We start from the raw sequence: 24324 nt of genomic DNA on the forward strand, positions 1-24324 counted from the left end.
AAATGTACCACTCATTGGGATGGGGATGTGGCTCAAGCGGTAGCGCGCTCGCCTGGCATGCATGCAGCCCGGGTTCGATCCTCAGCACCACATACAAACAAAGATGTTGTGTCCGCCAAGAACTGAAAAATAAATATTAAAAAAAAAATTCTCTCTTTCTCTCTCTCTCTTAAAAAAAAAAAAAAGAATAAGAAAGAAAAATGAAAATTTCTTGATCACACCCAATATTGACAGTGATATGGCGATGGGCATTCTCATATATTGTAGGTTTGAATGTAAAAATAGTACAGATTTCGCAATGGGCAGTTTTGGTGATGGGCAGATTTTTAAATTTACATGTTCTTTGACTGAATTCCATTTCTAGAAATTTATTTTGACGGAATAAATAACTTCACATATGTATCTGTATAATGTTAACCAAAGGTATATTTATAAGAACAAAAAATTAGAAACAGCATGAGTTTCTGTACTAGTAAAGGATTAGCTAGGTTTTAGTATAATCACACACTAGATTACCATGCAGTCATTAAACCAATAACATAGATTCATATTTATTATAACATAGGTGTTCACATTATATTAAGTAGGAGAAGGGAAAAGGCTCAAAGAATATGCAGAATACCCCACTTTCGTTTTAAGATGCAGCCATGCATTTTCATTAAAAAAAAAAAAAAAACTGAAATGCTGGTTTTATCTCTAGGTGATAAGATTGTTTTGTTCATTTAATGCTTTTCTATAATCAATGTTTAGTAATTAATAATTATTACATTTACACATTTTAAAAAAATTTTTGTAGCTGTTGATGGACCTTTTATTAATTTATTTATATGTGGTGCTGAGAATCAAACCCAGTGCCTCACACATGCTAGGTAAGCATTCTACCACTGAGTCACAACCCCAGCCCCTACATTTACATATTTTTAAAATGCCCTTTAAAAAAACTTTTAGCATAGATACTACAAGTGAAAAAAAAGTACCAAAGAGGTAGGGTAATCAATATATATATAGTATATTTGATGCTAATGTAAATTTTAAATTTGCTTGTTGTTATACTAAAATATTCTGCTCGGTAATTTAGTTCTTACTTTTTGACATGGTAAAAGAAATCAGAATTACCCAGCAATACTAATTTTAAAAAAATTTTTTTCCTGTAGATCTTTGCCGACGTTCATTTTCAGAAGACTCTGTAAGTATTCTGTTAAACCAAATTTTACACTTCTAATGTAATTACTAGAGGTTTCATTGTATTATTTACCTACTTTTTGTAAAAGATGATGAATTTGTTAAATAGGTGTCACTTGATCAAAGTCAAAACTTGGACAAAGTCTAGGGTGATAAGCTAAAATTTAAAAATTTATATTTACCATAAGCATTTTATTTTAAATTCATATAAATATAAAATTATTCTCTTAGTTTAGGATGTGGGACTAAAGGTTTTTGAGTCCTCCTAGCAATTTGATGCATATTTATTATATAATCCAATATTTCTTGTTTTCACTTTTTATTTTTCTTTTTTAAGTACAATATTGTTTTTTTTCCCTTTTTTTTTTTTTTTAATCTTTTCAGGGCCTAAGACCAAAACCAGGGTCTTGTGCATGGTAGGCAAGTGCTGTGCCATTGAACTAAATCCCCAACCCCAAGTGCAACAATGTCTTAACTCATTAAGTCCCAAGTTTCAATTTTGCCAATATTTCGATGAAATTGACACAGGGGTATTGAAGTAGATTGGAAATCATAATCTAGAGGTTATACATGTTACTAACATCACTAATAATATTATAATGTAATTATAGAATATTCATCGTGATATAATTTATAATAAAAGTTCGTTATTTATTGATAACATTATATAATTGTTTTATATTTTACATACTATATTTAATTTTGGGGGAGCGGGGGGGATGGGTACCAGGGATTGAACTCAGGGCACTCAATTACTGAGCCACGTCCCCAGCCCTATTTTTTATTTTATTTAGAGACAGGGTCTTGCTGAGTTGCTTAGCGCCTTGCTTTTCCTGAGGCTGGCTTTGAATTCCTGATCCTCCTGTCTCAGCCTCCCAAGCTGCTGGAATTACAGGTGTGCGTCACTGTGCCCAGCACTATATGTAAATTTTTATAGTTGTCTCACTTACTGGATGATTCAACAAAATGGGGATATAGTTGAGAAGCAGTTTCATTACAGAGACATTATAGATGTTAACTTTTTCTTTTTGATCTCTAAAGTTTTTGTCTCATAACTAATCAGAAAGTAATTTTCTTTAGGAAACTATCATTAGCAAATCTTTCTGAGTTTTTTACACAGTTTACATTTTTGAAGCAAGCTTCTTTTATAGATATAGTTTTTATTTTAAAATTCATTTTATCATTTCCTTATCAAACACAACTGACAAAATGTGCTTGGGAACAAACATCTGATTCCTGGTCAGGATACAGTCACCAGCATACAGTAATCTGATTCCTGGTCCCCACAGAGCTGAGTTGGTGAAATAGAGTAGCCTCTTAGCTCTCAATACATGTTATCCATGAACATCAGCCAGACTTCTGGAAGGATTGGATTATATGGGTTGATAGAGAGCATCAGTTAAGAGAGCTACCTAGATTTTAATAGAATTCATTCAATTATAAAATTATGGAAATTGGAAAAAAGTTTCTTCTCCTGCTTATGTATTTGAAGTTCTTTATATATTATTAATTAGAATTTTATAATTTTTGGTTTAGAGTTAATAGTAGAATTGACACAGAAGCATTTTTAATATTATGTTTTTAAAATTTATGAATATTGTATAAAGTAATACATGGTATTCCTGTTTGTTGTCATGTTCTTCAGAATCTTTTTGCCATATTTCCTTTAAAAAATCTCTTTTGGTGACAATTCTATATTTTCGAAAACTGACCCTCAGGGAAAATACCTGAAATTACATGTCTTCTTAAAGATTGTAAAACTTTCAAGTGTTTGGTAAAATATGTGAATCAGTTTGTAAAATTTAGAGGAAAAAAAAAAGTTTCTTTTCCTGCTTAGGATGGGACTGAGGAAGACCCACAGGCAGAACTGGCCATCATTCATGGTCAGATGGCCTATATTCTGCAGCTTCAGGGTCGTACGGAGGAGGCTTTGCAACTTTACAATCAGATAATAAAACTAAAGTAAGTGCATTAAAAACGAAGTATCCTTTATGTGGGATAAGGCTTCTCTTTAAAGGTTTGTTCAATTTTAACTGTTGCTTGTTGTTCACAGGCCAACTGATGTGGGATTGTTAGCTGTAATTGCAAATAACATCATTACCATTAATAAGGTATGGAATATCCATGATTTTCCTATATATCTATGACACTGAAAGCAGATTACCCTAGCTTTATTCTAGGATAAGTGTTATTTTTTCCTTGACAGAAAAAAAATCCAGGTCTAGCAAATCACAGCAGAGAGTATTTAGCCCTTATAATGTTGATGTTTCTGCAGTGTGTTTTCAAGTAATAAAACTCTTGGACTGAACTTTATGCCTCCATTCTCCAAGTTTATGATCATTTAGAGAATCTCTTTCTTAGAGATATAAGTTGTTTGGACTTTTAACTTTAAATGCATGCTTGTTTTATGTGATTTCTTCATATACTGAGTTTCAATGCATAAGTTTTCATTATAAATTTTTTCTCTTGAGTATCCACCCCCACTTCCAGGAAGGGGACGAGGTGTAGGCACATGCTGTATCTTCATCCTTTCATCCTGTGGAAAATATTACAAGTGTCTTTGAATATACATAGTCTTAATTTAAGAGTATTGTGCTAATCAAATTAATCACAACTTAGAACATTATTTTAATGGAAAAACATTCAAGTTTAGATTTTAAATCCAAGGTAGTAGAAAATAGAAGTAGCTAACATTTGATTTCTCTTGATATGCTGTGTGATTTTTCAAGTGCCATCTTATTTCATCATCACAGTAATATTTTTAGGTGGTAGTCCTTATCTCCAGTTTATAGGATTTTAAGCTGGGGCTGAAAAAAGTTGAAAAGATATAGCCAATATGAGGTAGCACCTGATCCCAAGACTCTAATTCCAAGGCTTGTCCCTTCTGCTCCTTTATGATACTTCTCTCCTCAGAAAGTCTTGATGGTGCTTCTCTCCTCCACAAAAATGCTGAGGGTCTCTAAATGTGAGATGGTGGCATTAAATGGGGTTATCATTGCTGCTGGTATTTGAATCTTGGCAGAAATACATAACTGCCTATGTTTATGAATTTTGAAATGCTTGTCAGGATGGAGCCTTTTATCTGACATATATAATTTTGGAGAGTATATTATGTAAAATACATATCTCTATCTAAATATAATTTATATATTGAACTTAATTTTCAGTTCACAGATTTATTAATTTTTTATTCAAAATAATAAGTCTTTGTCATTGTGTACTTTAAAATTCATCCTGATGTTTTTTAAAAATAAATGCATGTTTAAATTTCTTGTCTGTAGACTTATTTGTTTTGGTTTGGTTTGGTTTGGTTTTGGGTACTGTGGATGATTGAACCCAGAGATGTTTCAACACTGAGCTACATTATCGCCATACCTTTTTTTTTTTTTTGAGATAGAGTCTCAGTTGCTGAGGATCTTGATAAGTTCCTGAGGCTGGTTGCTGGGATCAAGTTGCTCCCACCACACTATGCCTTGTCTATTTATTGGTACCTGGGGATTGAACTCAACCACTGAGCCACTTCCCCAGCCCTATTTTGTATTTTATTTAGAGACAGGGTTTCACTGAGTTGCTTAGTACCTCGTGTTTGATGAGGCTGGCTTTGAACTCGCAGCCTCCCGAGCCTCTAGGATTATAAGTGTGCACCATCATGCCCGGCTCTTGTCTTTATACATTATAACTGCCATATTTGGTGAAAGGAAAATCTCTGGGTTGGCATATTTGAGTTGACTCCAAAGAAGGAATATGGTGTAAAGGTTAAGCAACAGAACAAGCATATGTACATGTAAAGAAATATTTATGGTTTGTGGGGGAAAAGTGAGAAAACGGAGGAGTATAGATATTTGCTGGGTAGTAAAAACAAATAGGTTATTAAATTATATTAAGGTATGGTAGGCCTTGAAAATTCAAGTTTTTGAATATTTAAGTGAATGTCATGACAGTGTTTAAGAAAAGTCTAGCAGTGGCGTGCATGAAGAATTGCATTATAAAAATAGTAACACAAGAGAACCAAGTAGAAAAGAGGGTTTCTTTTTGGGGGGTGGTTTGCTGTGTTGCCTAGGCTGGCCTGAAACTCCTGGATTCCATTGATCCTGCCTCAGCCACCTAAGTAGTGGGACTAGATGTGCACTACTGCGCCTGTCTTAAAATTGTTTTGGAACTTCATAATGAGAAAGAGTAAAATTTGTTTTGGATTTTTTCTTTGCTTTTAATCTTTAAAATGGTATAATAATTTAATTATAAAAAATTTTTAGACCTTTATTTCACTTATTTATTTTTTTATGTGGTGCTGAGGATGGAACCCAGGGTTTTGCATGTGCAAGGTGAGCACTCTACCGCTGAGCCACAACCCCAGCCCATAATAATTTAATTTTTACAAGCACAGCTGTATCACCTGTTTGCAAGTAAATATGCTTATTTACAAAGCCCTATTTGTCAATAAATACATGTATTACAAAATTTGGATAGTGGACACTCAGGTTCTCAGTTTGTTTTTTTTTTTTTTTTTTAAGTGCAAAACAAGCAGTTAATAATGGAAAGAAGAAAAAAATCTTATTCTTCAAAGCAGCTCACTTCTCACTTAAACCATTTATTTGTAAATAATAATCCTTTTTAAAGCTCTAAAGGAATGGGGCTAGATTGTAGGATAAATACATATACACTGGTAGGTTTGAATTGCAGAGATTTTTATCTACATCTGTGAACCAATAACCCAAGACAGATTTAGCTGCCCAACCAGATAACTACATCTAAGCTCTCTTGTTATATTGATATAAAATAATGAAAGAGGAGTAAGGCCTTAATGTGTTAAAAGAATTGAAGTTGGAGATTCTATTAATGATGGATATACTTTATTTTGTCAGGACCAAAATGTCTTTGACTCCAAGAAGAAGGTGAAACTAACCAATGCAGAAGGAGTAGAGTTTAAACTTTCCAAGAAACAATTGCAAGCTATAGAATTTAACAAAGCTTTGCTTGCTATGTACACAAATCAGGTAGGTAATAGGCTTCTGGTTCCCTAACTGAACTTTTTGTAATATGAGATATGTTAGTCTAATCTATTTATATATTTTTTAATGTTTTTTCTTATTTTCTTCTTTATCAGGTCATATGTCATAGATTTTTTTTTTTTTCTTAAGTAATTTACCCAGTTCTCTTTAAGGATATGGCTTTTAAGGGGAAGAAAATAGCATTAACATCTTTAAGTGAGGTGACTTTCTCATTACTTTGTTCTGATCTCTCTGAATTAAAACAAACTTATCAAAGATGCCAGTCATGATTACAGATTTTAGATTCATCTTTCATTTTAATTGTGCATAATTGTAGATTATAAATGTTAAGTTCAGTTCTAACTCTTTTATTTTTTTCTCTTCATATTTTTTATTGGTGCATTATTGTTGTATATAATGATGGCATTTGTTGTTGTATATTTGACATGCATGCAATATAATCTTATAATTTGACCAAAATCCTTTTTCTCCACATCCTCTTTAGCATTTTTTTTTTTTTTTTTGGTGGAGAGGGCGGTGCTGGGGATTGAACTCAGGGGCACTCAACCACTGAGCCACATCCCCAGCATTTTTTGTATTTTATTTAGAGACAGGGTCTCACTGAGTTGTTTAGCGCCTTGCTGATACTTCACTGAATTTATTAGCTCTAGCATTCATTTGATGGAGTTTTTTTGGATCTTCTAAGTATAGGCAGTTTTAGTTGTAATATGCATTCTAATTTTAACTATAATATTCATTCTTATTAAATTTTGAAATTTATACTCTTAGAGTCAAGGTTTTATTGGGAGAGTGAAAGGCAGTAATAATTTAGAACCGAATCAAGTTATTCTTAATACTTTTGTAAGAAATATTTGTGTTTTGTGGTTTTAAAGCTTATACTTGAGACATGTTATTTTAAAAAAAATTCTGGAATTTATACATTCAAATGAACATGTATAATTTTCCCTTTAAAGGCTTTTAGAACACATAACTTAAATTCAGTAAATGGAAATCTTTTTTTCTTATAAGAAAAAATTGAGAATAGATGCAATACATTGTTTTTCTAAGCTTGCGTAGTTCTTCACCTATTTGGGATTTTTTTAGATATACGTGACAGTATATTTTGACATACATACATGGAGTATATTATATTCTAATTAGGATCCTTTCTTGTGGTTGTACATGATGTGGAGATTCACTGTGGTATATTCATATGTTCCTCTTTTCTTTTAATTTCTTTAACCAGATTGTTTTTGTGGGGGTTGGGGGTGTGTCTTCTAGGCAGAACAGTGTCGCAAAATATCTGCTGGTTTACAGTCCCAAAGTCCTGCACATCTCCTGCCTGTGTTAATCCAGGCTGCCCAGCTCTGCCGTGAAAAGCAGCATACAAAAGCAATAGAGCTACTTCAGGTAAAGACATTATACTTGAACTTGTTTTTTTTTAAGTTGTTAATGGACACACTACCTTTATTTTATTTGTTTATTTTTATGTGGTGCTAAGGATCAAACCTAGTGCTTCACCATGCTAGGTAAGCACTCTACCACTGAGCTACACCCCCAGACCTATACTTGAATTTTTAATGAGGTATCAGGCAATTATGGCCTTGTTTCTTAATAATAATAACCTATAAGCTTTTAAGTTTGTTGGGAAAAGTAATAGAAAATGTACCAGTAAATAAATTCCAGGGTTACTTTGGTTCTTTTTTTTTTTTTTTTTTAATATTGTGTTTTAGTTGTAGGTGGACATAATGCCTTTATTTATTTATTTATTTAATGTGGTGCTGAGGATTGAACACAGTGCCTCACATGTGCTAGGCAAGCGCTCTCCCACTGAGCCACAACCCCAGCCCCACTCTGGTTTATTCTTATGCTACAGCTTTGTTTTCTGTAAGTTTGCAGAACATGGGTAACTTGTGTTTTAGTAATGTATTCTTCAGTGAATTCTACTCAAAACTTTGTTACTTAGATTCTTTTGTTTTTGTTTTGATTTTGAGACAGTCTTGCTAAATTGCCCATGCTGGCCTTAACCCCTTGAATAGCTGAGATTACATGCATGCAACACCATGCCTGACTTCCAAATTTAAAAATCTTATATAGCTGAGATAAGTGATAAGTAATTATAATATCTGCAGTTGTGTAAATTAAATGATTTTTTTTCTCTCAACTGAAACAATTTCAGGAATTTTCAGATCAGCATCCAGAAAATGCAGCTGAAATTAAGCTGACCATGGCACAGTTGAAAATTTCCCAAGGTATTAATATTTTATTTTACACTTTTAACATAATGGTAAAGCATAAATTATTGTTTCAAACATGAGTAGACTTGAGATCACCAACAGATTTTGCAGTGAGGTAGTTGGCCCTTTCTTTTGGTTATTCCTCAGTTGCTAGAATGAGTCTTGAAGCAAAGTATTCCTCTGTCCAAAAGACTATACTTACACATACATATTTATATCTATCACTGGGGAGAAAGGGATTATTTTGCATTGTACTCTCCAATAGTGTTCAGCTTGGCCCTTTATCTTTCATTTTTATTTTGCCACCTATAGATTTAATGAGAACTGATGTGTTTGATTCTTACAGAAAACTATCAGTGTTTTTGTTTTGTAATTTTGATTCAACCTTGAGTGATTAATAGAATTATTATTGTCTAGCATTCTAGCCACTAGCCAAATGAAGCTATTCTAACTTTAAATCAATCAAAATCAAGTGAAGTTTAAGATTTAGTTGGGTTAGCCATGCTTGGAAGTACTTAGTAGCCACATGCATCTAGTAGCTGCTCTGTTGGATAGCACAGATGAAAGCATTTTCTTTTCTTTCTTTGGTACCTGGAATTGAACCCAGAGGTGCTTAACCACTGAGCCACATCCCCAGCCCCCCTCCTTTTAAATGTTTTTAATTGTAGATGGACACAATACCTTTATTTTGTTTATTTAGTTTTTTTTAATGTGGTGCTGGGGATGGATCCCAGTGCCTCATGCATGCTAGGCAGGCGCTCTACCACTGAGCTGCAACCCCAGCCCCTCCCTAGCCCTTTTTTATGTTTAGAGACAGGGTCTTGCTGAGTTGCTAAGTGTCTCACTAAGTTGCTGAGGCTGGCTTCAAACTTGCAATCCTCCTGTCAGGAGTTTGCCACCACTCCTGGCTTGAAAGAACATTTTCTTCATTATAGAAAACTGTCAGACCACTCTGGTTCTCAATGAGGGTGGTAAATGGTCAAAAAAATCTCATATATTACAATGGCTGAAATTAAAATTTCATGAACTGGGGGAGTTTGGCAATTAAGAAAAAATGTCCAAAAAGTCTTTTAAATGAAGCAATAAAAAACAGGGTTGAGAAATAGTGTTGATTTCGCTGTTACCCTCACATTTCCTTATCTTCCTCACTTGTCTTTTTTTTGAACCCAGGTACACTTAACACTGAGCCACATCCCCAGCCCTTTAAAAAAAATTTTTTTTGAGATAGGGTCTGACTAAGTTGCTTAGGGCCTTGCTAAGTTGCTGAGGCTGGCTTTGAATTTGGTGATCCTCCCGATTCAGCCCTCAGCCTCCCGTGTCACTGGGATTACAGGTGTGCGCCATCATGCCTGGCTCCTTGCCCTTCCCTTTACTTTTTTTCCTCATCTTTTTTTTTTGGGGGGGGGGAGGGGTGGTGGTGATGGTGTTATTTGGTTTGGGTTTGGGTTTCTTTTTTGGAGACAGGGTCTTGCTATATGTTGCCCAGGCTGGCCTTGAACTCTTGGGTTCAAGCAGTCTTCCTAATATAGCTGCCTTAGCCTCCTTGAGTAGCTAGAACTATAGGTGCACCTGCCAACACTCTTGACTGCCTGGTTTCTGTTGATTCTTACAAAGATTATTTATCATCCTGAGAGGAGAAAAAAACAGGAGAGAGTCTTTTGTATTTTTTTTAATTATTATTTGTTTTGTTTTTAAAGTTGTTGAAGTTTATAATGAGTGGAAAACCCAAAATTTTATCACCACAGATTTTCCTTTGCATTTATATCTATATTAACATATAGCAAGGCCTTTAGGGAAGGATTCACCTACTACTATATTCAAATTACAGAGTGATAAAAGAGAAACAGAACTGAAACAGAATGGGAGTTGAGAGACTTCTTTTCTGGAAGCAACTCTGCTATTAATTTTGTAAGCTTAGACAAGATACATTATTTCCTCTTAAGTCAGTTTCCTTTTCTGTGAAATTAACAGAAGGAGTATATTAACCCCAAGAACCCAAAGCTTGTATATCTAGAGATAGTACAAAATATAAGACTGTGATTTCAATAATGGTTTTGTTTTTAATCTCCTAAGGTAATATTTCCAAAGCATGTTTAATATTGAGAAGTATAGAGGAGTTAAAGCATAAACCAGGCATGGTGAGTTTGTAATTAAAATATTATAAGACTTGAGAAGATAGTGGAATTGTATGTCTGATGTTCATTTATATTTAATTTCTACAAATTTTCTTATGTATAATTTATAAGGTATGAATAGTAGAATAATAACATTTATTTGGTATAAATTTAATTTCATTCTGTGTTCTGCTTTTTGTTAGTTTACTATTCAGTCAAATGTGCCAGGCCCTATTAGGTCCTTAAATTATTGAAGAAAGTCAACCTCAGATAATCTCAGACCTGTATAGGGAATTTCTTAGACTTAAATTGTATATCATGTCACTTTGAGTTAAGATAATTTAGTAATAGTGGCCAAACTTTAGTATTTAGTTCTCTGGTTATTCAAATAGCACAGGTTTAGATCATTAATATAGCTAGGAAAGCATCTGTTTCATAGTAAAGACATTTTGTGGTGGTAGGATGTACATCTATTGAATGGAAACTGTTTTACTCATGTTTGTTTTCTCAACACAGTTTGTTTGCAGCTAGTACTCAATAAATATCTAATAATAACTATGTTAGTGCATTGTCTTGATTCTTATTTTAAGGATTGTTCTACACTTCATAGTAGAATCCAATAACAATGTGCTGAAAATAAAATGTTTTTAAGATTTAATATCTATCCCTCTTTTACTTTTCCTGGAATTTGTCCATTTCATCTACGTTGTTGAATTTATTGCCATAGAAGTTATGTATAATGTTTATTTTCCTCTTAATATTTTTTTTTGTGTGTGTGTGTGGTGCTGAGGATGGAACCCAGGGCCTTATACTTGCGAGGCAAGTACTGTAGCAACCGAGCTATATCCCCAGCCCCTCTTACATTTTTTATATTCATGTCTTTTTTTCTGGCCAGTTTATTATTTTTACTAATGTTTATTTTTTTGGAGAGAGGTTTACTGGGGATTGAACTCAGGGGTGCTCAACCACTGAGCCACATCCCCAGCCCTATTTTGTAATTTAGAGACAGTGTCTCACTGAGTTGCTTAGCACCTTGCCATTGCTGAGGCTAGCTTTGAACTTGCAATCCTCTGCCTCAGCCTCCCGAGCAGCTGGGATTACAGGCATGCGCCACTACACCTGGCTGGCTCTTTTTTTTGTTTTAACTTATATTTTACTTATTTATTCTTATATGGTGCTGAGGATTGACCCCAGTGCCTCATACATGCTTAGCAAGCGCTCTACCACTGAGCTATAACTACAGCCCACCTGATATTTATTAAAGATACAACTTTTTGTCTCTGTTTCTGTCCTCATCTGTCTTTATTTCCTACTGCTTCTCCTGTTTTCCCTCCCCTTCTACTCTAGCCATGTGGGCCTCCTTGCTGTCCTTCAAGCATACTGGACAAGCTTTTCACTGGCTTTATGCAGCTCAGGCCCCATGAGCTCATCAACAGGAGTTCAGCTACACTAATGTATACCTGGCTGATCATACACTTGAATGTCTAGTGGTGTTTTGCTTTGTAAATGTGTCTAAGCACTTCTCAGCTTCTGATCTTACCAAACCATTTGTTAGCTGGCACTGCTTTAATTCATTAATTTATACCTTTGACTGTATAGGTGTCTGCATTAGTGACCATGTACAGCCATGAGGAAGATATTGATAGTGCCATTGAGGTCTTCACACAAGCCATCCAGTGGTATCAAAACCATCAGGTAAATAAGGAGTAAAGTGTTATAAAGACATGTTTTAGATAAACAATCATTTGTGTTTTTTGAAGCTCCTTCTTGTGTATGTGTACATGAAATAAGAATGATAGTAGAACATGGTTGCATGTAATAGAGCTCATCTTAAGTAGCTAGAGCCCATGGATGGTAGTAATTATTGGAGCAATAGTATATGGAATAATTGTTTATCATGTCTCCATCTAATTGGAACATCTTGAGTTTTTCCATTGTGGGTCTCTGCATGGGCAATATCCAACTTCCCATCATATGTACACACTAATGCCATTTATATTATTAATACTATTGGTAGTGGAGAGACATAATTGTTCTGGGAAATATTATGTTTATGGTTGACAACTGTGGTGGTATATATTTAGGATTTGGTTTTAGGAGAATGTTTTTAGTCACAGATAACCTAAGTAGAACTGGGTTTTGTAACTTCATAAATTGGTGATTACTTATACTAATGTCTTTACCCACGTGTGTGTGTGTGTGTGTGTGTGTGAGAGAGAGAGAGAGAGAGAGAGAGAGATTGTTGTTTTAGGCATTCAGTAAAACTTAGGATGAGGAATTTAATGGATAGGTCCATTTAAAAAGTTTAATTAATGCAACTTCATTGATTTACTAGATATTTGGCTTAACTTTTTTTTATTATTTTTTTTAATTGGACCTGTAGCCCAAATCTCCTGCTCATTTGTCATTGATAAGAGAAGCTGCAAACTTCAAACTCAAATATGGGCGGAAGAAGGAGGCAATTAGTGACCTAGAACAGCTATGGAAGTAAGCTCTAAAATTTGGAGATGTAGAAATCCACATTTTGTTTCTGTTATTGATATGAGGGAGTTATTTTCCACATTTGTGTTACTTTCTTATTTTACAAACTGTTCAGTGACTGTCTTCTTTCTTCTTTCAGACAAAATCCAAAAGATATTCACACCCTGGCGCAACTTATTTCTGCTTACTCACTTGTGGATCCAGAGAAAGCTAAAGTGTATCCTTTTGACTATTGTTTCAGACAGCTCCCCATAAAGCACTAGAGGCTGAGTTTTGACCAGGTATTTTTATGTTGTAAATTTCAACTAGAATTCATAACTCCCTTCCAAAGTGATAAAAGGAAAAATTAGAATTATTGATCAGTGTGATTGGAAAATACAGTGATGGATCCACTTTGGGATTATTAGCTCCAAAAGCAAAAATGAAGTCAACAAGGTGCAACCCTATATTTCTCCAGGTTCAAGTCCAGCTGCACATAATAATGAATGAATGAAAAGACAACAGCATGTTTTATGTGCATAGTTGAGCATGAATTATGAACTATTAGAAACATTTATTATTGATAAGAGGATTTTGAGTCCTGATAGAGCTTAGATCATATGTGCTACACTAATCAGTGTGTGTTCCTGAAACTGAGGTGGGGTGGTGGATGCTAAGTCAAAGCATTTGCAGTTAAAAAACCTGTTTTATAAGCTTGATGGTTGCAACTTTTTTTTTCCCCCCAGGGTGAAAAATAATCTTTTTATATTTGTTCTTTTTAGTTATACAGGACAATAGAATGTATTTTGACATACATATATGGAATATAACTTCCCATTCTTGTGATCGTACATGATGTGGAGTTACAGTGGTCATGTATTCATGTATGAACATAGGAAAGTTATATCCAGTTCATTCTACTGTCTTTATTTTTTTATTTTTTGTGCTGGGGATCGAACCCAGGGCCTTGTGTATGCAAGGCAAGCACTCTACCAACTGAGCTATATCCCCACCCCTCTACTGTCTTTATTGATAGTTGTCTTGAAACTACCTTGAACTATATCCCTAAAGTTATAGATGATTAGATTTTTATTCTTCAAGTTCTCCTTTCAGAACAGATATTTATAATTGGCATAACTTGCAGATTTATTATTCCGTAGATTTTAGAACATTTTTTGCTTCTGATGACAGGTATCAGAAAAAGACAATATTTTTATAGTGGCACAAATATATTGAAAGGCGCGTGCCTGTGTGTTTTATGTTCCTAAACTCCTATTCTATCCCAGTCTTAGCAAACACTTGCCCTCATCAGATAGTATGTCTCTAAAAGTAGATGTCGAGGCTCTTGAAAATTCTCCTGGTGCTACGTACATTCGGAAGAAGGGTGGAAAAGTTACTGGAGATAGTCAACCGAAGGAACAAGGGTAATGTTTTTCTAATTAAAAACATTTATAAAAATATTCTAATGTTGACTTTAAATTCTACAATTTAAAGCTACATATCAAGAATAGAAGGAAAAAAAAGAAAGAAGAAAAACCAAAACAAACAAAACTACATCTCAAAAATTCCATGTAAATAAAGCTTAAATTTGTTTCTTTTCCTTATCTTTCCCTGTGCCCAGCTCTTATTTCTTATTTCCACCCCTGTTCCTCCTTCTCAGAACTAATCTCTGATATTAGTTGTTTTTTTTTAATATTTATTTTTTAGGTGTAGATGGACACAACACAATGCCTTTTATTTTTTATGTGGTGCTGAGAATCGAACCCGGGTCCCGCCCGCGCTAGACGAGCGCTCTACTGCTGAGACACAATCCCAGCCCCTCTGATATTAGTTTAATGTATCTTTCCAAATATTTTTCTTCCTGTTTATACATATAGGTGGTTAATATTTTCCTTAAATTGTTTACTTTTTTTGTTTTTCCCAGAAGAATTATTTTGTTTGGAAATTTTCTTACATTTAATTTAAAAAGCCTTAGAGACCTTTTGATGTACTAAATGTAGGCATATTTTATTCTTTTTATTTAAAATATTCCATTGGCTTGATGCCTCCTACTTTATTTACCTGTAAGTTATTGATGTGCATTAAGATCATTTAGCATTATTGAACCAAAATTCAGATGGTTTATTTTGCTGATTTGGAGGAAAGGTTGGCCAGCTTCATTTAAAGGAATTTACAGTCTGATTCTCCTGTATTACTATCTTAATGTAGGTAGTAGAAACCTATAGTAAAATGTATGATTCTAGTTTTGATTCAGAATGAATAGAGCATGAAAGATATCAAACACTTCTCCAGTTTTGTGACTTCCATATTTTTTTATTATTTCCTCTTTTAAAATGCCTTTTGAATTTTGTTTTCTCTTTTTTTTTTTTTTAATTCAGGACTGGTGATAAACCTCAGTGGTAGAGCAGTTGCCTAGCATGCATGAGACATGGGTTTGATCCCTAGCACTGCACAAAGAAAAAGAAAAAGCAAGAATATATGATTGATTTTTTTTTCTATGATTGACTTATATAAAAAAAGCATTATTATCCTTATAATAATTTTTTAAGACTTAAAGGAATTAAAGCCTCAAAGATGTTACATTGTTCCAAATTCCATTTAATTCTAATTTTAAGATTTACCAGAAATCCCAAAATAAAATAAATTGACCCTAGGTCTTAAATGGATTTTCAAATAACATTTTTAAATATTTTCAATATTTTTTTCTCTACTAAAACAGGGTTGGGTAACTATTAAGAATATACAATTTTTATCTAAAACTTTAGTGTTCTTTATTTTAAATAATCAGGATGTAAACTTTTAAGTTTTAAAATTAAACATAGTATTTTCATTAGGCTTATGCTCAACTTTTCAATGCAAAAGTGTAGTCTCTTTTGGAGCTACACTATGTGAATGTATATGCTAAGTGTTGAACAAAAAATAAAGCCAAATGAAATGTGTAAACAACAATTGCAGGAAAGGTTGTGTGTACTGTGATGGTGTGGGATAGAGCGGAGCATGCCACAGGGAGTAGCTCTTCCTGGGGATGGTGGCAAGTTAGGAGCAGCTTCATGAGGTAGCATTTGTGCAGATTCCAAGGATGATAAGAGGGGCAGAGACATAAGAAATTGCAAAGAATCTTGGGGAAACTGTATGTGTGCCTATGCAGAATTTAGAATACTATTTCAAAGTCAGAGGGAGAGATGAAATATTAAAGTATGGCACTACATACACATTGCATTTATTATTCTTTAGGATATCCTGAAAGGACTTCCATAATTGAATGACTTGTATAATGAATTGGCAGGAATTATTGCTGTCTCATCTTTTTAGTTTACTGTTTCATAGTTCTCACAGAGTTATATCACATGTGAATATATACAGAGATTTTTTTTTTCATCTGTTTTCATTGTAGCTTTCAGAATGCTTAACAATTATTTTGAAGTGTGCTTAACAGAGGTTTTACTTACTTTTTAAAGTTAACAGATTCACATGGTTCAAAATTTGAAAGATAGGGCTGGGGTGTAGTTCAGTGGTAGGAAACTTTCCTGGTATGTGACCTTTCCTGGCATGCGACCGGCGCTGGGTTCAATCCCAACACTGCAAAAAGCCCAACACCACCCCCCACCTCCACCACCACCAAAATAAATAAATAAATAAAAGAATATTGAGAGTAAGTAAAAATCTTCCTCCTGTCCCTTTTCAGCCTCTCCCTCCTAGGACTATAACCAGGGTGACTAGTTTAGAATATCCTTCCAGAGATAATCTCTGTAGGTATTTTACATGTTCTTCTGGCAAAGAGTTTATCAATTCTGTAAAGTCTTGGAAAATGAAGGGTTATTTAACCAAGAGGTGTTGCAGATTTTCATGTTGATTCAAAATTTTACCAGTTACACTTCAGATACTACTCATATACTATTTAGAAAATAGTACAGAGAGGTGAAGCCAGGTGCTGTGGTATATGCCTGTAATCCTAGCGACTTGGAGGCTGAGGCAGGAGGATTGCAAGTTCGAAATCAGCCTCACCAACTTAGTGAGGCCTTAAGCAATTTAGCGGCTCTAAGCAACTTCGTGAGACCCTGTCTCAAAAATAAAAAAATAAAAAGGGCTGGGGATGTGGCTCAGTGGTTAAGTGCCCCTGAGTTTAATCCCTGGTACAAAAGAAAAAGGAATTATTTTTCAACATAATTGGCGTCTGTTTTCTGAAAACATTTTTCTGTGTTTTCTAAACTATCTTCCAGAAGTTATAATGCCTTAAGTGTGATTGAATTTAACCTGAATTAATATTTCAGCTTGTTAGCTTTGGTGAACTGGTACCAAATCTTAAATCACTTTTTATGAGGGCTGGGGGTGTAGCTCAGTGGTAGAGTGCTTGCCTAGCATGCATAAGGCCCTGGGTTCAATTCTCAGCACTGCAAATAAATAAATAACCTTTATGATTAAGTGCCCAGCTTGTTCTTTTGCACATACTTAATGTCAGTAAATATTTTAGCACAGTGATGGTAATGATTTTTCTTCTCATTTTAGACAGGGAGATTTGAAGAAGAAGAAGAAGAAAAAGAAGGGTAAGCTTTTTAAGAATGAAAAACAAATTTTAGATTCCTTTCTACAAAGATAAAAAATTTGAGTTTAGGGCTGGGGATGTGGCATGCGCGGGGCCGCTGGGTTCGATCCTCAACTCCACATAAAAATAAAAAATAGATTGTGTCCACCTAAAAAAAAACACTAAAAAATATTTTTAAAAAAATAAACTTGCGTTTATTCCTAAATAGAATTCTGTAGACATAACCACGATGCCCCCTTCTCTAGTGTCTTTGAATACTTGACTTTTGTCTTGTGAGCTAAAATTTTATTAATTTAAAAGAGTGTAACTCTGAAGTTAGATTGTCCAAATTCAAATTGTTACCATAGTATTTTTTCACTGTGACTGTGGATATATCATAGATACCCAAATTTTTTATTTTTTATTTTTTTAATAAGAAGCAAAACCTAATGATTTTTAAAACTGTTTGAAATTAGTACATTTGAGTCTAAAATGCAGTATGATAATATATACCTCTCAAAGGAGTAAGTTAGATACTACATATAAAGCTCTAAGAATGATGTCTGGCACACAGTCTTTATGCATTAGAATCTTTTAGCTATAGATACCATAAAGCTCTTCCAAACTGGCTTAAGAAAAATTACTGTTTATATAACTGAGAGTCTAGAGGAAAGTTAACATCAAGGCTCATTGACTCAGTAGTAGTTGTATCTCTTTATTTTGACAACAAAACTGAACTATAGTCCCAAGAGTTTGTTGGAAACAGGGTTACATGCTTGTCACTTACATTCAGCAGGACAGAGAGACTCAGCAAACCTTTCTTATTAATCCGACTGGACCAGCACAGGTCCGTGGTCAGTCCTGAACCATTAACCAGGGGAATGTTGTGGATTGATTGGCTTGGGCTAGGTTCTTCAATCTCTGGCACGAGTGGGTGAAATTACTATTTGGCTCCATCTAGTGAAGCCACTTACCTGTTCTTGAGTTTTGGGGTAAAAATCAGTTACTTCTTAATTTGGCCCACTGCCATCTTAGGACTCAGATTTCCCAAATCTTCACCAAGTTTATTACTATGCTCCGGCTGTTTTCCAGTTTCCAAAAATTTTTGATCACACTTTTTTTAACCTATTTTTCCAAATTCTAATATTTTTATTACCATTTTAGTGGAACTTGGAGAGGGAACACAAGCTAATGTTTGTACTAGTCTACTATCTTTAATTTGAAGTCTTATTGTTTTTTTTTTTTATTTTTGTCATAGTACTTGGAAATGGATAAAAATTCAATAATTAGTTCTTTTATGTACTAGTATTACCTAAAAAGAAACAACTGATAACATTAGGTAGAAATAATATGCAGTGTTACTTTCTTTTCTGTTTTTGTGATTTCCAGATAAACATTTTAAAAAATTTGCAAAGTGATGTGTACTTATTCTAAAAACAGAAGAAAACAACAAAGCCAGTGATAATATATGTCTAATAATATAGGGTGTCATAAAGCATGGAAAATAATCTGCCACAAATGCATAATCTCAGAGATGATTACTAACTTTTCTTGTTTACTGAAACACATATAATTACATACTTACATGCTAAATGACCGGTTTTCTAAAATCAGTATGAGCATAATATTATGATAATTTGTTTCAGTCCTCTAGACCAAATTGTGAAGATTTTTCCAAATGATTAAGTACACATGCGCCTCATTTTTAACCTATTTGTATAGCTTACTGTATTAGAGGTATAATTTATTTAATCTTTCTCACTGATCGACAATTAAGTTATTTTGCTATATTAACATTAAAGAGAATGTCTTGTGTAATTTGTGGCTCGTGGACTTCTTCAGGAATTTTCTAGGAGACTATAAATGATGGGTATTGTCAAATTAAAGAGTTGTTCTTAAAGGCTATATATCACTATATACTTCTGCCAGTGGTGTTTGAGTGTGATCATTTCACCAAAACTGGGTATTACTGCTGTGTGTGTGTGTGTGTGTGTGTGTGTGTGTGTGTGTGCTGGGGATTAGAATCCAGGGCCTGTGCATGTAAGGCAAGCACTCTACCAACTTAGCTATATCCCCAGCTCGTATTACTGCTTTCAACATGTTAGTCTAGTAAGTTTTGTTACCCTTCCCATTTTTTTTTTTTTTAAGTATTTGTTAGCATTTAATGAACCTCCAGAGCTCTAGGTGTCTTTAAGTCACCAGAACACAGGCACCCCCAACACCTTTAATCTTCAGCTCTTCTGCTGAAGAATTTGGCCTTCACGATGACAGGCTGCTTTGGGAGCTTTCCCTTCCCCAGAACTTGGTAGTAACCCGATTGGACTACATCAATTATGGGAGCAGCTCCCGTCTTGTTTTTGGCAGCATTTACTCATGTCTGTTCACTGACCAGTGTCCACTTATCAAGGTTGACAGTTGGGCAGAAACTCTGGTTCCTCTTTAAGTGGTAATGCCTCATACCAACTTTCCCAAAGTAACCTGGGTGATATTTGTCAAAGTTAATCCTGTGGTGATGAATGCCATCAGCATTACCCTGGCCTCCTGGGTGTTTCCGGTGCTTGCCAATATGGCAGTGGGCATGGTTCACGTGTCCCAGAAGTTTCCAGGTCTTCCTCAGACTGGACGGGATGTCTGCGGCTGAGACAAAAAAGCTACCTTTCCCATTTTTAATTAGTAAGGTTGAGCATCTCTCTACATGATTAATGACTCATTTTCTCTGGCTTACCCTAATGATAACTGCCTATTTTTTTTCTTGAGTGATTTGCATATTGATTATTAAGGATTCTTTCTATATTAAGGATATCAATATACTCTGTTTTATAGAATATAAGGTTTTTGCTATTTTTCTTAAAAATGTATTTTGTCAAACTTTAAAATTTTATACAAATAAAGCTGTGAAATCTTTAGCCTCTAAATCTTGTATTATGCTTAGAAATGAGGACTTTTCCCTAGTTAGATTATTACAGATAAAACTTTCTCAGACTAATTTCTGTTGTAGTGTTATTTATTCCCAGGCATAGATACACTGTGTAAACAAGCTGTCTTGAAACTTTTAGGGGCATATCCCTCATTTCTTTATTACTTTTGTTAAACAGGAAAACTGCCTAAGAATTATGACCCAAAAGTTACCCCAGATCCAGAAAGATGGCTACCAATGAGAGAACGTTCTTACTATCGAGGAAGAAAGAAGGGTAAAAAGAAGGATCAGATTGGAAAAGGGACCCAGGGAGCAACTGCAGGGGCCTCATCTGAACTGTAAGTCATGGCTTCGTAATAGAACTTGCTTAGAACATAGATTGTTTCTGAGAATGATTTAAGGATATTAGTGAGAGTTTGTTAATATATTTTAAGTATGAGAAGTATACAATCATATATTCTTGATAAATGTTTGCAGTATACAAGAGAGAAAATATAGTTCTGCTTTGAATATGTTGTAAATACTAAAACTTTGATTATATTATTAAATTAAATATTTTTTTGTTTGAAAAGGAAAAGGAAACTATACTGAGTCTTTTAACTATGTAAACATTAATAAATAAATTAAAATGTTATTTATACATAGAATTATAAGTCACTTAATTTTTTAATCTTTTTTTTGGTACTGGCAATTGAACTCAGGGGCACTCAACCACTGAGCCCCATCCCCAGCTCTATTTTCTATTTTATTTGGAGACAGGGGCTCACTGAGTTGCTTAGCACCTTGCTGTTGCTTAGGCTGGCTTTGAACTCACGATCCTACTGTCTCAGCTTCCCGAGCTACTGGGATTACAGGCATGTGCCACCATGCCCAGAATAATTTTTTTAATCTTTTATAAGGTTTCTAAAAATGGGCATGAATGATATATAGTTTTTTAGTTACAAACAGTAAAAATTTTGTTCAAAGAATGGTGAAAGCCAGGTATGGTTAATCCCAGCTACTTGGGAGGCTGAGCCAGAGAATTCCAAGTTCAAGCGAGCCTGAACTGTTTAGTGAGAACCTGTTCCAATAGATTAGATAGGTAGAGCATCCCTAGGTTCAATCCCTAGTACTGCTAAAAAAAAAAAAAAAGAAAAGAAACAAAAGAAAAAGGGTGAGGAATCAGAGATGTACCTTAAACAAAGTGGAAAATTGTTAGATATGGAAAGTAGAACACTTGTATATACCCTTTTTCTTTGTTGAATTTATGAATGACCAAAATATTTCTGGTCTGATGATTTCAGGGATGCCAGTAAAACTGTGAGCAGCCCACCCACCTCTCCAAGACCTGGCAGTGCAGCAACAGTCTCTGCCTCTACAAGTAACATCATACCCCCAAGACACCAGAAACCTGCAGGGGCCCCGGCAACAAAAAAGAAACAGCAACAGAAAAAGAAGAAAGGAGGAAAAGGTGGCTGGTGATAGAATGTCCTTGTTGCAGGCTGTTTTTAAATAGCCTCAGTGATATACTAGGAACATAATAAAGGTAACACAGCAAGAAGCACAGAACTGCTCCATCTTATATCCACATATTTTCATAAAATAATTTCTTGTGCATCAAATAGGAAAACACCTTTCTCAAACTGCCTAGTCAGGTTTGGTAATTTGAACTGCCTATGTTTGCACAGATTATGAGGACTGGAGATGATCAGGCATATACCACTTTGATATCTGTTGCACCCTTTATCTTTGTGTGCTGATTTGATCTTTTTTCCATTTCACAAACAAGGCATGTTATCTAAGGTCTCCCAGGATTTAAACAGAAACTGTTTCTACTAGAGTCTGAAGACACTTGTTGCTATTTTAGGTCCCACTTTAAATTATGTCTTACATGGCCCTAGGAGGCTGAAAGTGGAATCTTCTGAGCATTCTAAGTATTGAGTTAAAAATATCATGTGATAAGAAGGAACCTTACCAAAACACTAGTGTTCTTCACTTAATTAAATGACCACAAAAAGACTAAAGTAAATGTTTTAAATAATTTTGACCATAAATTCTGTCATGTGATACTGGAATATGGAATATTTTTCATATGTGTATATGGTTCCTTTGTGCCCCTTATCATTTTCATTCTCAGATTATGTTAATGTTGATTTAGCACCATTCAATATCTCAAAATATATCAATGTTGTAAGAAGTTGACTCTTTGACCTAGTGTTATGAGGTCAGATGGGTTTGGACTTTCTTAATCAGAAAGATTGATAGCCCCTATCAAGAACATAAAACATTGACTTCATTACATAGACAGGAAATCAATACCAAGAAGTATTAAGATCTAACAGGACTGTTTGGCCCAATTAATAGATACTCTAATGGCTTCTCTTTCCTTATGGGTTTTGACCTTTCATTACCTTTCTCTAAGTAATGAAGTATTTTACAATCAGTTTGTGGTGTGACTGTTGTTCTTGTCTTTCCTTGTTCACAAGCCACCTTCACATTCAACAGCTGTGAGACAGTTACTGGGGTGCCTCCCCTTGTTTAATATTCATTTTATGCTGCCCAAGTATAATTTATTTAAGACTTATGAGTATTTCCTTGTGATCAAATTACTCTGTCCTTGTTAATAAAGTGCTGCTGTGTTAGATTCTGAACATATCTACTGAAACTTCCTCAAAGGGTTTCTAAAAAGGCTTTCCATCTTTAAAATAAGAAACGAAGTGCTGCCTTTCTGTTTAACATAATCAGAATCTTCAGTGGCATCTAAACATGAGGTCTTAAAATAAGAATGATTTATTATGTTGTACTTTTGAGCTAAACAGAACAGTCTCTTGGTAAGAGTGACAAATATTTATTCCTTCTGAATATATACTGCAGTATAGGAATGATTGTTAGTAAATCTGTTATTTAGAATTCCATTAAATTTCTATGGTTAAAGATAATAATTTTTTAGGTTAACTAAGCAACAGAATCTTGGTGAAAATTATCCATCTTTGAAAATTTTGACCTAAGGCACAACAGTGAAATTTACAGTTCTCTATTTAGTCATTGTTTTTGGCAGCCATTGGTATTAGTCATTGCTAAGCAACTGAAATTTCAGTTCAAACAAATAAATTATTGTCAAATGAAGTGTTAACACCATCAATTATTTCCTCTTTTGGACAGGGCTTTAACCAATGACATATATAACTTTGTATATACATGTTGTATGTGTACATTTATAAAAACCAGTGTGGATACATCCATTCACTATGGCACATTTTAAAATAAAATATTCTAGCAGTGACTATGGATAATTGTGTTTTGAGTGTTGGCATTTTGGGGAGGACTTCCTGGTAAATACATCTAAGAATTTTCTTTCAAACTATTTAAAATTGTCTCCTTCCCCTCCCAGCAGAGCCAGAAAGCCAATCTAATGGGATTGCAGGAACCCAGTTTAAACTCCGCTGAAAATATATCATGTTGACATGGGTATAAACAAAACAGCATTTAAAAGTTTTTAATCAGTCTTTTTAATAAAACTCTGAACAGCTAACCTTAAAAACCACTGCATCTGGCTGGGGTTGTGGCTCAGCCGCAGAGGGCTCACCTAGCAAGTATTGGGCCCTGGGTTCGATCATCAGCACGACATAAAAATAAATAAATAAAAATATTGTGTCTAACTACAACTACAAAATATTAACAACAACAACAAAAACCACTGCATCACTCAAGGCTTGTGAAACCTGCTATTCATTGTTCCTTACAAGCCTATCAGAAATATCTGATGAAGAAAAATCAGTTTATTGCATGTATAAACTATACTTTTAATTAATTGACAGTGCTAGGGGGTGGAATCCAAGGCCTCCTACATAACAGGCAATTGCCCTGCAGCCCCCACATCACCTCTGAAAGTTCCATTGGATGCCAAATTTACTACATACTCTAT

General features: G+C 34.4%; 1 protein-coding gene and 1 pseudogene across 1 annotated transcript in view; one reads left to right on the forward strand and one right to left on the reverse strand.

Moving 5' to 3' along the window:
- Window positions 1–23692, forward strand: part of Srp72 (signal recognition particle 72) — a 33883-nt gene extending 10191 nt beyond the window's left edge. The window contains exons 6-19 of the mRNA XM_027938075.2: window positions 1155–1186; window positions 3020–3144; window positions 3236–3293; window positions 6045–6176; window positions 7452–7580; window positions 8350–8422; window positions 10481–10545; window positions 12121–12216; window positions 12905–13008; window positions 13142–13219; window positions 14268–14405; window positions 17488–17525; window positions 20599–20758; window positions 21704–23692. Of these exons, the coding sequence (XP_027793876.1) occupies window positions 1155–1186; window positions 3020–3144; window positions 3236–3293; window positions 6045–6176; window positions 7452–7580; window positions 8350–8422; window positions 10481–10545; window positions 12121–12216; window positions 12905–13008; window positions 13142–13219; window positions 14268–14405; window positions 17488–17525; window positions 20599–20758; window positions 21704–21881 (1406 nt within the window). The 3' untranslated portion in view covers window positions 21882–23692. The remainder of the gene's footprint in view (window positions 1–1154; window positions 1187–3019; window positions 3145–3235; window positions 3294–6044; window positions 6177–7451; window positions 7581–8349; window positions 8423–10480; window positions 10546–12120; window positions 12217–12904; window positions 13009–13141; window positions 13220–14267; window positions 14406–17487; window positions 17526–20598; window positions 20759–21703) is intronic.
- On the reverse strand, window positions 19694–20214 carry LOC114093363 (large ribosomal subunit protein uL15-like; annotated as a pseudogene).
- Window positions 23693–24324: the final 632 nt, after the last annotated feature.

This window comes from Marmota flaviventris, chromosome 7 (assembly GCF_047511675.1).
Source record: "Marmota flaviventris isolate mMarFla1 chromosome 7, mMarFla1.hap1, whole genome shotgun sequence".
NCBI lineage: Eukaryota > Metazoa > Chordata > Mammalia > Rodentia > Sciuridae > Marmota > Marmota flaviventris.